Source organism: Fusarium musae, chromosome 5, assembly GCF_019915245.1.
Source record: "Fusarium musae strain F31 chromosome 5, whole genome shotgun sequence".
Lineage (NCBI taxonomy): Eukaryota > Fungi > Ascomycota > Sordariomycetes > Hypocreales > Nectriaceae > Fusarium > Fusarium musae.
In genome coordinates this window covers 2,899,580-2,914,702 of record NC_058391.1, presented here as the reverse complement: position 1 = coordinate 2,914,702, position 15,123 = coordinate 2,899,580, and the positions used below count along the sequence as shown (strand labels likewise).

Here is a 15,123-nt window from a genome sequence, read left to right as displayed (position 1 = left end):
TAAATTCCGTGATTATTCTGTGAGCGCCTCTGCCTCCGGAGCTCCGGCACAGCTTCCCCTCCGCTCTTGTTGTTGATTTTGGTGGCGCATCGAATCGAGAGCGATGCTGATTCGTAAAGACAAGCCCGGAGTAGGCGGCAAGGCATTCTTGATACCCGAGAGACTCCTGATTTCCCTCTACTTCAATATCATCGAAACTAATGCATAAACTACACAGACTACGTGAATCTATCGCGACTTCAGCAATTTTATCATCCTACTCTAAATTGAGTCACAATGGAATGCCTCAAACTGAGCCCTGAATCCGTTGCCATGAGTGAGGCTGAGTTGCGTGCTTTTATAGCAAAGGGAAACTCATTTGACAGTGACAGTGAGGAGGACTTGAAAATTCGCGTCTATGCACGCTATCTTTTGTTCGATATGTCAAACTCTGACAAAGTTTTGGAAGAAGCAATCACTTGGGCTAAAAGAGAGATCGCCGCTTCGCCTCCAAGTAAACAGGCTCTCAAAAATGGTTCGATATTCTCACGACACTTTTGGTAATTTTACACCACTCTCAGCAAACAGCTGGAAAAATCACTGATACGTGAGTTATACTCTACTTATCGTTTAAAACATAAATGTGAAGCCAAGAGATTGCTAACATCGTGATATCTAGGTCCAGTCGTGAGACCAAGTTCCATGATGTTGATCTTCAAATGACACTTCTCAAGAATCAAGCAGCCAGATCGATGAAGAGATTTGAACAGAGCCACCTCATGGAAGATCTAAATCTGGCCATCGCTATTGTGGAATACTTGTTACCGATGATAAGCCTCAGCAAGTCATTAAGATTGCAGAACAACCTCGGTCTTATGCTTCACAAGCGATATCAGAGAGCTGAGCCGATAGAGGATCTGAGCCGACCTATTGACTCGATGAAAGCCCCAGACGATAGCCTTAGGGAGCAAACCTAATTTTAGGGTGATAAAATAAATTCTATAGAAGGTATCCTAAATTTGCCTAAGTTACCTAAATCTTTTTATTACTTAGATTTAAGGTCTTGAGTTTTATTTCCTCCTCTAGGATAGTCCAAATCTTGCTAATTGTCTTAACAATCTTGGGCTCTGGCTCAGTTTCCGGCTTGAGAGAGCAGAGAGGGTTGCGGACCTGGACACTGCTGTCGAGGCTGCAAAGAAAGCCATAACCCTGACGCCTGAGAGTCACAAGCGCTATGTTGTATATTTCAATAACCTCGCCAACAGTCACGGCAAGCGGTTCCAGCGAACAGGCAGAGTTGATGACATTAACCGTACAATCGACGCGTCATCAAGGGCTGTGAAACCTCCATCACAAAACCACCCCGGCTTCTTGAATAGCCTGGGCGTATGGCTCTATGAGCGGTTCGAAACATCAGGAGAATTTATGGGTCTGGATCATTCCATTGAGGTAGCACGATGTGCAGTTAATATCACGTCCACGAGCCATCTGCATTCTTGAATACCCTGGGAACCAGCCTCAGCAGAAGATTCGAGAGAACTGATCCAGTAAACGAAGCATTAGATATCTTTATTCAGGCACTGTAAGCAATGCCTCGTAATACACCGGACTTGACATACGCCTTGAACAACCTTGGGATCATTCGAGGCCAGAGATGTGAGAGGACTGGCTCAATTGCAGATTTGGACCATGCCATTGAAAACACACACGAGTCAGTGGTCAGCACTCCTCATGGACATTCACTGCTGCATGTTCCTTGGCCGTCCCAACATCCTTTGGCTTGCTGACGTCGATCGGTGTTAAGCCGACCTTGGCCATCTTCTTGATTGCTGTGATTCACAGTGACAGAATACTGATATAAATTGTTTGGTGCCTAAAGACAGGTACCAGTTTATATTCTAATACTGATTTATAAGATAAACCTCTCCTACTTTATCTTCTATGTACTTTGAGCTCTGTAATACTGGCCTATGATGGCAGATAATATTTAGATTAATGAATCTGCTACTTAAGCCGCCAGGAGAAACATGGCTATTAGAAGGACACTTTTATCTGGGATTCTAATAGTAATAGTAAAAAGATATATCCTGAAAAGGAAAGCACTATTGATGGTATAATTTTACAAAATGTTCTAACAAATGTTTACCAGACGCCCCTAACTGAAAGACTTTACCTAAATTTATGGTAATAAAATAAACTCCACGAAATGTCCCCTAAACTCATCCTAACCTTATATTAAGTTGCCTAATTATTCTTCTCACTTAGGCTCAAGGCACCGAATTTTCTTTCCTCCCCTAGTCCGGATCCCCGTCTCGGCTAGAGTCGCTCTGGGATACTCTATGCCACCCGTGTTTGGATGCCCTTGGTCTCAAATCTCCTTATTGGATGACGGCTGGCCTCATATCTGGTGGCTTCCGACCGATGCCCTCGGTTGTATACCTTTCACGCTGCTGGACACTACAAGCTAGGGCCCATAGAGATAGTCTTGCCATGTCATCACACGCCTTGACGATAAAGTCACTGCTTCATGGGGGAAAGCGGAAAGTTGCTTCCGCTGGTGAATAACGGAGAAGGTCTGCACCTCTTCTTACCATGTGTAGCACACCTGGCAGTGGGAGATTACCATTCGCTGAAGACGAAGTCAATATGGTGAAGCAGTTTTGTCCACAGCTCGAACTCAAGCCAAGTACGCCCATGCCATTGAAGGATAGAGTCCTCCAATATATGGAGGCCTGTAAAGTATTTCATTTTGTAGGCTATGGACGTTTAAACTAATTTGAGCCTTCGAAAAGCTGTCTGTGTCTTAAAGACTGGGTGACCAATCCTCTCACGGTTCAAGACATCTGTGGAAAGAATGTGGAAGCACTTAACCATTTCTTGTATATCTCTCTGCTTGCAGAACTGGAAACAACATGGAGTTAAGACTTTCAGACGAAGGAATTCATCTCGTTGGTGCGTTTTACTTGACTGGCTTTAGATATGTTGTTGGCACACTATGTGAAGTATCGGATAAGCATTACGTTGATGTAGCTGCAGCTTTCTACACAACTTTGTGTGTTGAAGGAATGTCTGATCTTCTCGTGTGCAGAGGCCTGCATCGAGCGCTGGGAAATTTGAGAGACAAGGAGCGAGTCAAAGGCAAGGATATCAGAGACATTACGGTGGTAAGCAAGGAAGAAGACCAACCGGATCTCGGGAATACGGACTAGATGCCTAATGTTCATTTTGGATGCTAGTGAATTTGTTGATGTGGGGATGGTCCTTGAGTATAGCAGCAATAAATGGTTCAGGTATGAGAGTTTCTTGAGTTGATCTCATTGTTTAGCAGCTTCGTTTTCTAGACTAAACTATTTGTAAGGCCAGTGATACCATCACTTTACAGCCAACTCCGATCTCGAATCTAGGCCTCCGGATGTTCCTTGAGCCACTGCTCCATACTGGTAGGAGTCACCTTACTAGCCCATCTTTCATTATCAACAGGATCAATAACAGCTTTGCCATTCAAGAACGCCATGCCATAAGCCAAGTCGATGTACTTGTCTGCGTGCAAAGGACCGATGTTTTCCCTAGCCTGTTGCAGCATCACTTGGAGTTCAGCCTTACCGCCAAAACATTGTTTCTTAATCTCATAGCCGCGAGCTTTGCCATAAATATCAGCGAGCTCAGGCATAGTGGAATGAGACGACTCGACATAGTAGACGCCATGCTTGATGATATCCTGATCATTTATAGCGAGAAGCGTATACTTTGCCAAGTCATCAAGTGTAGTAAACGACATCTTCTCTTCACCAGTACCGAAGTAAATAACAGCGCGAGCCTCGGCGTTCACCAGACTGGGACGACCTGCATTCTTGATATGAATGAGCGAGTAGTCCAGGATAGCACCCGTGAAACCATAAATGGGTTTCAGGCTGGAAGAGAGCTCGGCAAGCCGCTTGAAAGCGATATAAGCATCGTACGTCTCGTGGTCGCCAAGCTCGAGCTTAGTCCAATCAAAGTTCCAAGAAGCGGCGTGGAAAACCTTGAATAGCTCCTTAGTGTTGATACAATGCTTGCTGATGCGGGGTTTACCTTGACACCTGCTTTCTCAGCTTCCAGCAAGAGAGCCAGTTGACCTGCCCCAATGATGGTGGGCACTGGAGGTAGAGCAGCAATAACGACATCAACTCCCTTGACAGCTTTCGCAAGGTAAGCCTTATCAAGGAAGTCGGGGCATGCGACAAAGCTCTCAACCTTGGATGCAATATCAGGATTAAGTTTGTCAGGGTTCCTGCTCAAACCGCGGACTCGGTAGCCCTCCTCGAGTGCATAGCGAGCAAGGGTCTGGCCGACCATGCCGGTGATGCCTGCAATTAGAATGAGCATGATGAACCGATTGATAAAGATACGAGGAGTAGTTGAATGAATGGGACAATGGGCCCAATCTCGGGCAGTTAGGTTCGTTTTATAGTTGGTCATTGCTACCGAAATCCTGGAATGCCCACAATTGGCTGGTGATCGTTTCCCTGATCGGAGTTGGAGTTACGGGCTTACGCCGCATAGCCAAGTCCTCGTGCCGTAAGCATGCAGCTACTAACAGATCCTTTGCACTCATTGTCTTACTCTGGTTCAGTCATCATTCCCCTCCGCGGAATCTCCACCAGGCCATGATTTCGAAAGCATGCGAGCCATACCGCCGACGGAGGATCAAATGCGATGGCGTTACAATCTGCAGCAAATGGCAGATCAGCCCGCCATGTGTTATCATCGGCTCAAACCACGGATCAGAGTTCCTGAAGCGCATAAAGCTGTACGGGTAGATACATCGAACTCCTGAACTCCCGAGGACTCTCATAGTGATAGTGTGTTTCCGGTCGCCATCACAGCTTCCAACGCTATGAGGCAATCTGAAACTTATGAACAGCTTATCTATGGTCTGACATCGAGATATGTGCTCCTACAGACTCTACAGGATCTACATAATCATCTGGTTCAACGACGTACCAATTCCTCCAGACATGAAGTTCCGAGTCTTGAGGCTTTTACTAAAAGAACTATTTTCTTTGGCACGCCGTCAAGAGCCGAGGCCCTCTTACTTCCCTATCAGCAACGAATGGAAGATATTCTTATGGAGTCTACAGCTGTTACATTCCTGCAAGCTTTTGAGAATTATTCTTCTCATGCTTTCCCGTTCATTAACATCGATAAGACTCGTGTGTTATTGGATAGTCTCCGTAACGCTGGACCTAGCGATATATCGCCACAAGACAAAGCTCTACTACTTACAATACTCGCCATCAGCGCACTGAGCACATCTGAAACCGATACCACGGAGGCCCTCTTGATATATGCTAAGCGTGAGGTAGCCCTGTTTGACGATGCAGCAACATTATTAATAGTTCATTTCTGCCTCTTAATGTCAGATTACCAGCTCAACATGGGACGCTCTAATGCTGCGTACTTGCAGTTCTGTTCAGCTTGCACCAAAGCTATGTCTATGGGTTTACATATTCAGGGTGATAGTGATGCAGTGGAGGATGGGCATCAAGTCTAGTGTCTCGGTTAAATAAGCCTCGTTCATCGTGCTGCCTAGGATCTTCCAGCTCAGAAAGCCTTTGGCCTATCTTATGGGGCATACAATTTAAACCCAACCATATCAATTCTTCCACTATCCGTTGATTGTTCCCATGACGCTCAGAGTCAGACTTTGGCTCCAGAAAGGCTAAGTCTCTGTATTAAGTTTAATATATATCTCACCGAACCTTGTTCTGACACGTCACGGCTGCCTGAAGCGAGAACCTTAACTTTATATCAGCGCCCTCGTACACCAGCGATCTTGCAGGTAGATTCCCTTATTTGGAGACATGACCTGTCAACAAAGCTGCGGTTATCTACCTGAGCTGACTTGGCGCGGGGTTCAAGACCTTTCAGAGCCTACAGGAATATTCCACGCCTTAGTCGAGGCTCTTGTCCACTTCCTTCTCAATAGGTTATGCAGTCATTTGTAGTAAGCCCGAGTCACTGTAAAGATTTGTCACTCTCTCGGTTGGGAACCTACGCGTTCTCGAGCATGCACTTCGCCCCCTCATGCACGCACAATTCTCATCAACCTTAGCACGTTACTGAAGGGCAAACCCTCTCATTGCCCTCCAATTATATATATGGCCACGGTGTCACCCTCCATTGTAAACCAAGCATGAAACAGAACCTCAGAAGGCTCGAAAGAATGAACGCCAGCCTGTACCAGAGTCTCCTACCTCATACTTTCGACTTTTTGACTGACAACTTGGCGCAGCTCGCAAGAATCGACTACTTTCACCACGTACGCGCATTCCGAAAGGAGACTATAACCGTCCTCTCCATCTTTGGCACTGTAATATCTCTTAAATGGGCTCTCGGTGCATCCTTCTTCTTCCACACATACTGTCTTCATCACAGTAAAATTCATCGCTATAACCACGTTTCCCCCGATGGTTCGCCCGCATGGGCTCTAGTAACGGGAGCTGCCGATGGAATCGGATACGAGATTGTGCGAGAGCTTGCAAGAAAGGGGTTTAACGTTGTGCTCCATGGCCGGGTCGAACAAGATCTGCTAGCTGCCATGATGCGTGCACACGACGAGTTTCCTGATCGGAACTTCAATATGCTCGTTGCCGATCCAACTGCCCTTGGTACCAGAGGCTTCTTCTATAGACAGAGCTACGGGAATTGGAGAATGGAACGTAAATTGGACCTCGAGACCATAAGGAACGAACTGTCCAAGCTTAACTTGACAGTCTTGGTTAACTGTGCGAATGCAGAAGCCGGACACACAGACCTTGTACGGATCCTCGATGAAAATGAGAAGTCTATATGGAAATACGTCAACTCTGATGCTCTTTATCCAATACAACTCTTTCGCGCCCTTCTTCCAACACTCATTGGTAACGCCCCATCTCTCATCATACACGTCACCTCCCTAAGTGACAAAGGCATCCCACTCAAAATCGCAACCTCGGCAAGCCGGTCATTTGTTTCCAGAATGGCCCAATCCTCGGCTTTGGAAATGAAACTCGAGGGCTACGACCTTGAATCCCTGTGTGTACGGGTGTCACGACGTATGGGTCAAACACACAGCACTCTTGCTAGGGCAATCATTGCGAGAGTCGGTAGTCGCCGGAGTGTTGTTGTCGGTCACTGGTATCAATATCTTTACAAAGGACTAGTCTATCGGCTTCCTGGATGGCTATGGGATTGGTGGATCATACACTGCATTCGTGGGAAGAGAGATGGCATATCTGAGGGAAGTTAAGCATTTTCTTTTCCTTCATAGCCCCTAACCTACTCTTATCAACTCTTCAATAACAGCTGCAGGTTCTACACCTGCATAGCTGTCTTTCCCATCCAAGGGGTCTACCTTGCTATGATCTCCGACCCTTTCCCCCCATTCTTCCCTCCGATACATATCGTGATGTCTCCTGAAGCTGATCGCAAACGGTCACGGCTCTAGCTGTAGTTATATGATCAAACAGCCATATTCTATCACGAATAAATGTGAATAAGCTAACTATTTAATAAGCAAGTCACCGTATAACAATGCCAGCCTCTGGAGGGCGGCTGCAGTTGATGAAAATTATGAAACTGCTGGTTGTTGAGATAGGGCGAATGAAGTTGCGTAAGCCTTGACGGCGATTGGTGAAAAGTTGCTGATTATGCGCTGTCGTGCATGCGCAAAATGCATGATTGAGCCCTGAAAATCAGTACAGTCATGCACGGTCCAACACTGTATTTTCGCTGACCCTGATGGGACTGAAGGTAATCGTATTGAGATCGTGGCTCGTTGGTAAATACATAGGAAAAGACCTGGTCTATGACGATCCATAAGAAAAACTGCAAATAAAAATCGTCGTGTCCCTCATTTAGGCGTGAGACTTTCTGCGGGTATCATCATCAACAGTAGAGGGAGTCTTGGGGCCACCAAAGCTAAACATGTCCAAAAACGAGCTCCGCCTCTCACCCTGGCCCTGTCCCTGGCCCTGTCCCTGGTCAAGCGACTCACGTCTGCTGCCGGCGGGCGAAGCCTTCTTGGCGGCTCCCCAAAAGTCCATGATGGAGCTCCTCCTCTGCTCGAGGGGCTTGGGCGGGGTGCAGACCATGATCTGCAGCTCGAGGTTCTCAATGTCGTTGTCGGTCTCGACCTTTGTGCGGCCGCAGTTGGAGAAGCTGGTGCCCGAGTAGAAGACGTAGCCGCTGAAGGGGCTGGCGAGGGCTGCAACGACGGCGCCCTTCTGACGCGCTACCTGCAGGGTTTGCTTGGAGAGCGTCTTGGCGTACCCTTGGCGCTTGTGGTGCGGATGCGTGATGACGGCATGGAGGAACATAACCTGTTCGTAGCGGGCGAGGTACGTCTGCTGTGTCTGCGTGATGCCTGATTGCAGTGCGGCAATTCTCTTTGCCGTCTTGCTTGTACTCTCCCCGTCGCCGTTGCCGTTGCTGGGGGGGTCTTGCGACAGACCGAGCACTGTAGAAATAAGGTTAGCGAATATTGATTGGATTGTCTTGTCAGCAGAAAAGTGGGTGGGTGTCTTTGCTCACCTCGCTGGATCTGCTCAGTGACGCCCTTTCCATCGTCCTCGTTCTGGTGAAGCGACTGGATGATGGCAAGGGAGACAGGGTCGTGAGTCTTGGGAGCATCGACTACGTAGCAGTGCCAATTTTTGCTGTTGTCGTCAATGATCCTCTTCAAGACCGTCTCGACGTGATTTGAGGCGGCCTCCGAACGGCCTGCTGAGGGGTAGCAGTACAGCCAGACTGAATCATTTGACAACCCGCTGAGGATGATCTCCTTCAACGCGGGGATGTCTTGTTGCGTAGCGATACGGACGCCCATAACTGATAGTCAATACAAGTAATAGACGATAAAAGTAGTTGTTGTTCAAGTTCAAGTTTGGTTGGAATGAGGAAACACCGAAAAAGTCAAGACTGTGAAAAAGGCTTGAGGATCAGCCAGCTTTCATAGTCGGTATAAATTTTTCACCTGCCGCCCGGCAGTAAAAAATGGGAGAGTCCAAGTGGGCTGGGCTGGGCTGGGCTGGCTTTCAGAGGTTAGAGCCACGCAACGTCACACGCAAAGTGAATTCTGATCATGAGCCGATGCCAAGCCAAGCAACATGAGATCATAGCGGTGTCTGTCCAGGCCAAGTATTGGCCCTCCAACACGACGAGGCGCTGGCGGCCTCTCCTCCTCCCCACTGCGATCGCCTCGTAGCGTAAGGTGCGCCAAGTCTGGCAGTTCCGCCTTAACCGTGTGTCATTTAAACATTTTAAGCTTAATCGGCAAGGTTAATCAATGTCTGATGCTCATGTTTTGATGCTCATCGTATGAGACGAGCTGTTACGTATGATGCGTATCAGGTATAAATATGAGATGATGTCTCTTGGTATTGGAGCGGAAAAAGCAAATTGTTATCGAGATTTGAGCGCCGAGATACAGGGATCTTTTGCGATCTGATGAGGAGATGGATTTTCGGAAAGAATGCAACCTACGACACTCGGCATGCAGTACAGTACAACCTGTGCCTGGTTTTGCTCTTATCGTACAGCGCCTTTGTCGCTCGTCAGCGGTAGAATAATACCGGGAACAGCCGAGGCATTAACGTGCGGTGCAACGCTCACTGCTGAGAAGAGTTCAGATCATCTCTCGTTCGAGGCAATGCCCAACCATCATGTCATAGTTAGTAATACCTGTTTCACGACATGTGACGTTTGATACCCAATCCCGAAGCATGTGCGACAGAAATCGCCATCTATTCGCCAACATTCAGTACTGCAAACTGGAGCTGTTCTGGCGAAGGCCTTTGAAATGTTGATATGCACCCCGCAACAACATTGCGGGGAGAAATAGCTAAGCACGGCACCACCCATCCCCAGACCAAGAGACAGATACCCGATGAATACTATTTCTTAGCCTTCTCAACTTGTGGGGGTTTGTTCTTATTTAAGAAGTCGAGTGATATGGCAGGCGCCGTGATTGGTTCGTGATAGCTACGAGGTCTAGGCATGACGGAGGTTGAACCACTTGGGGCGATCGTGAGGCGGGCGCCTGAGCCGATGCGATATTCGCCTAGAACCAACGGTCGCAAACAACAAACTACCACTTGTTCAACTATTGGCACATCAAGTCAGCCTCAGCTTTATTCCCCTGGCTCTAGATAATTCGTGCTACGCTTCCGTCAGCCCATTGCCAGCACAAAGGGCGTCGCAGCTCTCTTGGCAGCATCACGAGTCAATCGTACCACTCTGCACATGGAGCTTCATCACGCGGGCAGGTTTCGGGCATGGCAGTTTCCAATCACTTCCATTATTATCATCATATTCAGCATCTCTCTTGACAAAATGCGAGTTTCATACCCAACGTCAGCCCATCTACAGTGTATAAACATACTCAGTTCCGCACTGCCACTTCTCAGCAAGCAGTCTTGTTTGGCTACCACTCAAAGTACCCTCATGCTGAATGTCATGCTCCCTCGCCTTCTCTAGCTTCTTGTTTCTCCGAGCCAGGAAGAATCTTAGAATAGTTGCCATAGCAATGCAAAGACCACTGAACGCTACGTTTGCGACGTTTGCTTGCCAATATCGCGGACCTTGAGATGAAGGGTAGAAGTAGGATGCGTACATAGACGCGAGATTGGAACCAGCATTGACAACAGCGTATGAGATAGCGCGCTTTGTCGATGGACGTGGTAGAGAGGAGGATACCCAAGATAAGATGCAGCCAAATGATCCGTAGACTGACATCATCATGAACGTCGAGATGTATCGAGCTGCCGTGTTGAGGGTAACAGCTGAGATGATGAACCCAATACTGCAGAATATCTGCGGCCAAACAACATGGAGCCACCGCTCATTAGCGCGATCACTATGCCAAGAGTTCGTGATACCCAGTGCCGCAGCAAAGACGTAGGGCGGCGCAGATAGTAGAAGAGTGATAGTCGAGCTGTAACCCAGAGTCTTGACAATAGTAGGGAAGAAGTTCGTAAAGGCTGCTGCTGTATTGAGACCAAGCTGCATGATCCATATCATGTAAAGCGCTGGGTCGGTGAAGGCCATTCTAGCACCCTCCCAAGCTGATACGTCGGCTCGGTCATCTTCCTTACTGGCATCTTCGGCCATACGAAGTACTGCGATGCGGCGTTCTTCGTCGCTGAGCCACGCTGTTGTTGCTGGGTAGTCTGGGACGACGAAGTATGTAACGATGGCTGCGGGATAAGTAGCACAGCCTTCGATGATGACTGGACCTTGGTCAATAGTGGTATATAAGGTTAGAGAGGGATGCATACAGAGCCATCGCCAGTTGGCTAAACCAGCTTTACCGTCCATACCAGCCATGATGGCACTTCCAAGAAGACCACCAAATGCACCAGCCATTTGGCCAGCTGCATAAAGAATCGAGATGCGAACTGCAAGTTCTTTCTTGGTATACCATGAACTAAACAAGAACAAAGCACCGGCTACACCACACCAGTCAGTCAAAGTTCTTTCATCCATCGGCTAACTTACGGAAGAACGGTGCCTCCACAAATCCAAGGATGAATCTCAAAGCAATCATCCCATGATAGCTCTGCACAGCACCAGTGCAAGCACTAACAGTAGCCCAACAGACCATGATACAGGGCTATCAAGAACCATCAGCACAATGATGCGCCACAAATACCTGACTCGGAAACATACCAAAAAGATCGACGGTCGCATCTTATTTAGGATCATGTTGGTGGGTACCTGAGTCAGGATGTAACCCACGAAAAAGATGCTGATGACGGTGTTGTACTGCTCGGCCACAAGACCGATGTCTTCTTCGAAGCTACCGAGACGGGCGGTCGCGATGTTATTTCTGTCGAGATAATTGAGAATGTCTGAAGAACATGTTAGCTCTCGTTGATGTGATCAAGGGAGTCAGCACTTACAAAGAAGCATCATTAGTGGCATCATTCTCTTATCGATTCTTCGAACCAGAGCCTTTTCTTTGATGTCTCGATTCTCGATGTGAGCTGTTTCTCCACCGAGAGTCTCCAGATGGAGTTCTTCGCCTCTCTCTTTGACATCGGCCATGATGACTGATAATTTTATCACAAGATTACTCTAGTCAAGAAGAAAATTGAAAGACCTTTTCAGACGTATTTATCAACACCGTCAATCTGCCCAAACTAGCCATCGCATTTCTTGCCGAGATTTCTACGACTTGAACCTGGGGTATGGGGGAGATAGTCTGGGGAAACCAAGACGAGCGGGGAAATAAACCTTGCAACGTAACTCCATGAATCATGTAGATCTTCAACTTGAACCAATCCAACAACATTCCGAGCCGTCATCCGATGAGCAAGATGCGCTAGAAGGGCCGTTTGTTGCGTGTAGCCGAGCCGACGTGATGGACGAGTTGTATTGGTGTTGGTCATGTAGTAATGGCGACATCCGATATGCATAGGAGGAGATAGTGGGAAGTAAGACGCGGGGAATATGGAGAGCTCGGAGCGAAGATCGATGTTGATCCACAGATTAATATCGCGTTCTTGTGTTGGCATCGTTTATATACCTTCTCTGACAGAAACGCTGAGGAAATCTCTCTAGCATCATATAGCTTTCAGATATTGCCTCTTCAGATCTCATCATGCCTTCAGCCGAAAAGCCCATAATCCTCCATATCGGAGACCCAATCAAGTACAACCACGATCTCTACAAACAACTCGAGTCAAAATTCACCATCATCCGCCTCTCAGCAGAAGAACGCCAACGCGGTCCCTTCCTCGAAGCTCTTCGCCAGAAGAAATGGGGCGACTTCCAAGCTGTCATGCGACCTTTTTGGATCACAGGCGGGGAAATGGGACGCTGGGATAAAGAGCTGATCCCACTTTTGCCCAAGTCCATGAAGGTCTACGCATCAGCTGGTGCTGGATATGACTGGGCGGATGTTGACATCATGGCCGAGAATGGTATCCTTTACTGTAATGGAGCAGCTGCTTCCACTGAAGCTGTTTCTGATATGGCGCTTTATCATATCATTTCTGTGTTTAGGAATATGCAGTGGAGTAATATGGCTGCGAGAGGCAATGAAGAGGAGTTTCGAGATGCACATGCTCATACGCAACTTACAGCATTCAACCCTCGCGGTCATACACTGGGTATAATTGGTCTTGGCAATATCGGTTATCAGATTGCCCTCAAAACTTACAAGGCTCTTGGTATGCGTATTGCATACTACGACCCCTTCCCCAAATCACCAGAGCAAGAAGCAGCCATCGAAGCAACAAACTACCCCAAGCTACAAGACATGCTCGCCATCGCCGACTGCATCGTCATAGCTGCTCCCGGTGCAGGCGGGAAGAAGATCCTCGGACGCGCAGAGATAGCCAAGATGAAGAAAGGGTCACGGCTGGTGAATGTCGCACGCGGGAGTTTGGTAGACGAAGAAGCTGTGGCTGACGCTGTGGATTCCGGCCACTTGTTTGCAGTGGGTTTGGACGTTTTTGAGGATGAACCGAGGCCGAATCCGAGGTTGCAGAAGATGAGAAATGCGACTTTGACGTGCCATACTGCTGGTGGTGCGCTTGATACGTCGATCGGGTTTGAGAGGTTGGCTATGGAGAATGTCATGGCTGTGTTGGAGGGGAGAGATGCTGTTACGCCAGTAAACAAGCACCTGTTTAAGTAGGATAAATAGAAGGAGCTAAGCCTGTAACTATAATACTAAGTATTTTATACTAGGTCTTCTTTACTAGGTCTCCTATACTAGGTCTTCCATACTAAGTCTTCTATACTAGATACTTTATACTACCTATTTTATACTAGGTAAATACTACTAGGTAAATACTCTAGGTAAATCTTATCTAGTTAAACTAGTCCTTGACCTAATTCTTCTTCTCCATCCAAAGGATACAAGCCTCGTAGATAGCCTTGAAACCAGGATATGCAGCACAACGCTGAAAGATCTCCTCATCAATAGTTCTCGCCGATTGGAGCGAAGCAGCGATGAAGAAATCAGTGTAACACGGCTTGTCACCCAGCAGGAATGGCCCTTTATCCTTGTTCGTCATCATCAAATTACTCAGCTCGTTCATCTTGCCCTCAACAGCTTGCCATGTCTTCTCCTCTTTCTCTGAGTCCATCAAGTCTTCCAGCTTGCATCCTATTCGAGCTTCATTCTTGGCTCGAAAATACTCTTGAGCTCGTGGCGACAGGATGAGGTTCTCACGTGGTGTAACGGAGATGCGGAATGCGGGACCGATGGCGCCGCGAGCTTTGGTTTCGATCTCGCGACCGAGCTTAGAGCTAGGGGAAAGTGGAGGGTCTGGGTAGGTTGATTCGAGAAATTCGGCTATGGCGGGTGAGTCCATGATGTATTTGCCGGTGGGGACATGGTGGATTGTTGGGACAGTGTAGCGAGCGGAGCTGGAGCTGGAGTCGTGAGCCTCTAGGCCTCTGGTTCCGGTTAGTCGGCTTGTCATACCAATAGAAGTGAAGAGGATATTGATCGAGAGTTCGTATAGCTTACAGTTCCTTGAGCTTTGGCTCAATATCAGGGAATTCAAGGAAGATAGTCTCGTAAGGAATGTCCTTATAGTTGAGCATCAACCGGATCTTCCAAACAACGGGCGAGAAGCATGTGTTCTTAATACATGCAAGGTCATACAAGATAATCTCGGGCTGTCTGTCGGCGGCCATTGTGTTGCTGTTGATCCAGGGTGATAAGTTGAGGAGCGAGGAGTCGATGATCTGGTCTGGGGTTTAAAGGTTGACGTTGCATAAAAAGATGTCGGGAGGAAAGTTGCCTGGACCTCATTCGTGCTATAATTAGTAGCATTTCTGCTGTTGTGTAAATGCGGTGGCAACAAGCCAGTCAGATTTGCCATGTCATCCCGTCCTAGCCGAATCTAAACTTATTGAGGAATAGCCAATAGTAGATCGGTGAATAGATAAGAATGTCATAAACGAATATCGAGTTCCAAAGACACTGGACAAAGAGTGCAGCATTGTTATCGCTCTCACTAATAGAGCAATTCTATTGAATTTCAAGGCTCCTCTCCTTGAACATCCTGAACCTTAAAAATGTCTGTATAATTAACTTCACGATTATCTATATGAGTATCTATATAAGAATCGAAAACTGGAGTAATATAGTAAACTTCAAACACA

The 15,123-nt window shown here is 47.4% G+C and overlaps 7 protein-coding genes across 7 annotated transcripts; 3 read left to right on the top strand and 4 right to left on the bottom strand.

Moving 5' to 3' along the window:
* Positions 1-276: 276 nt before the first annotated feature.
* On the top strand, positions 277-956 carry J7337_007319 (uncharacterized protein; the record flags this gene model as incomplete). The annotated part of the gene is made up of 2 exons (XM_044824971.1): positions 277-539; positions 659-956. 2 exons carry the CDS (start codon positions 277-279, stop codon positions 954-956), a joined length of 561 nt encoding a protein of 186 aa, XP_044680628.1.
* Positions 957-3,379: 2,423 nt separating this feature from the next.
* On the bottom strand, positions 3,380-4,344 carry J7337_007318 (uncharacterized protein; the record flags this gene model as incomplete). Its single annotated transcript, XM_044824970.1, has 2 exons — positions 3,380-4,012; positions 4,051-4,344. 2 exons carry the CDS (start codon positions 4,342-4,344, stop codon positions 3,380-3,382), a joined length of 927 nt encoding a protein of 308 aa, XP_044680627.1.
* Positions 4,345-6,184: 1,840 nt separating this feature from the next.
* J7337_007317 (uncharacterized protein) lies at positions 6,185-7,249 on the top strand (the record flags this gene model as incomplete). Its single annotated transcript, XM_044824969.1, has 1 exon — positions 6,185-7,249. One exon carries the CDS (start codon positions 6,185-6,187, stop codon positions 7,247-7,249), a length of 1,065 nt encoding a protein of 354 aa, XP_044680626.1.
* A 607-nt stretch (positions 7,250-7,856) lies between these two features.
* Positions 7,857-8,827, bottom strand: J7337_007316 (uncharacterized protein; the record flags this gene model as incomplete). Its single annotated transcript, XM_044824968.1, has 2 exons — positions 7,857-8,458; positions 8,533-8,827. The coding sequence occupies 2 exons, from the start codon at positions 8,825-8,827 to the stop codon at positions 7,857-7,859; spliced, it is 897 nt and encodes a 298-aa protein (XP_044680625.1).
* Positions 8,828-10,362: 1,535 nt separating this feature from the next.
* Positions 10,363-12,045, bottom strand: J7337_007315 (uncharacterized protein; the record flags this gene model as incomplete). Its single annotated transcript, XM_044824967.1, has 4 exons — positions 10,363-11,447; positions 11,497-11,611; positions 11,668-11,849; positions 11,901-12,045. The coding sequence occupies 4 exons, from the start codon at positions 12,043-12,045 to the stop codon at positions 10,363-10,365; spliced, it is 1,527 nt and encodes a 508-aa protein (XP_044680624.1).
* A 556-nt stretch (positions 12,046-12,601) lies between these two features.
* J7337_007314 (uncharacterized protein) lies at positions 12,602-13,642 on the top strand (the record flags this gene model as incomplete). Its single annotated transcript, XM_044824966.1, has 1 exon — positions 12,602-13,642. One exon carries the CDS (start codon positions 12,602-12,604, stop codon positions 13,640-13,642), a length of 1,041 nt encoding a protein of 346 aa, XP_044680623.1.
* Positions 13,643-13,838: 196 nt separating this feature from the next.
* On the bottom strand, positions 13,839-14,652 carry J7337_007313 (uncharacterized protein; the record flags this gene model as incomplete). Its single annotated transcript, XM_044824965.1, has 2 exons — positions 13,839-14,409; positions 14,483-14,652. The coding sequence occupies 2 exons, from the start codon at positions 14,650-14,652 to the stop codon at positions 13,839-13,841; spliced, it is 741 nt and encodes a 246-aa protein (XP_044680622.1).
* Between the last annotated feature and the right edge of the window lie 471 nt (positions 14,653-15,123).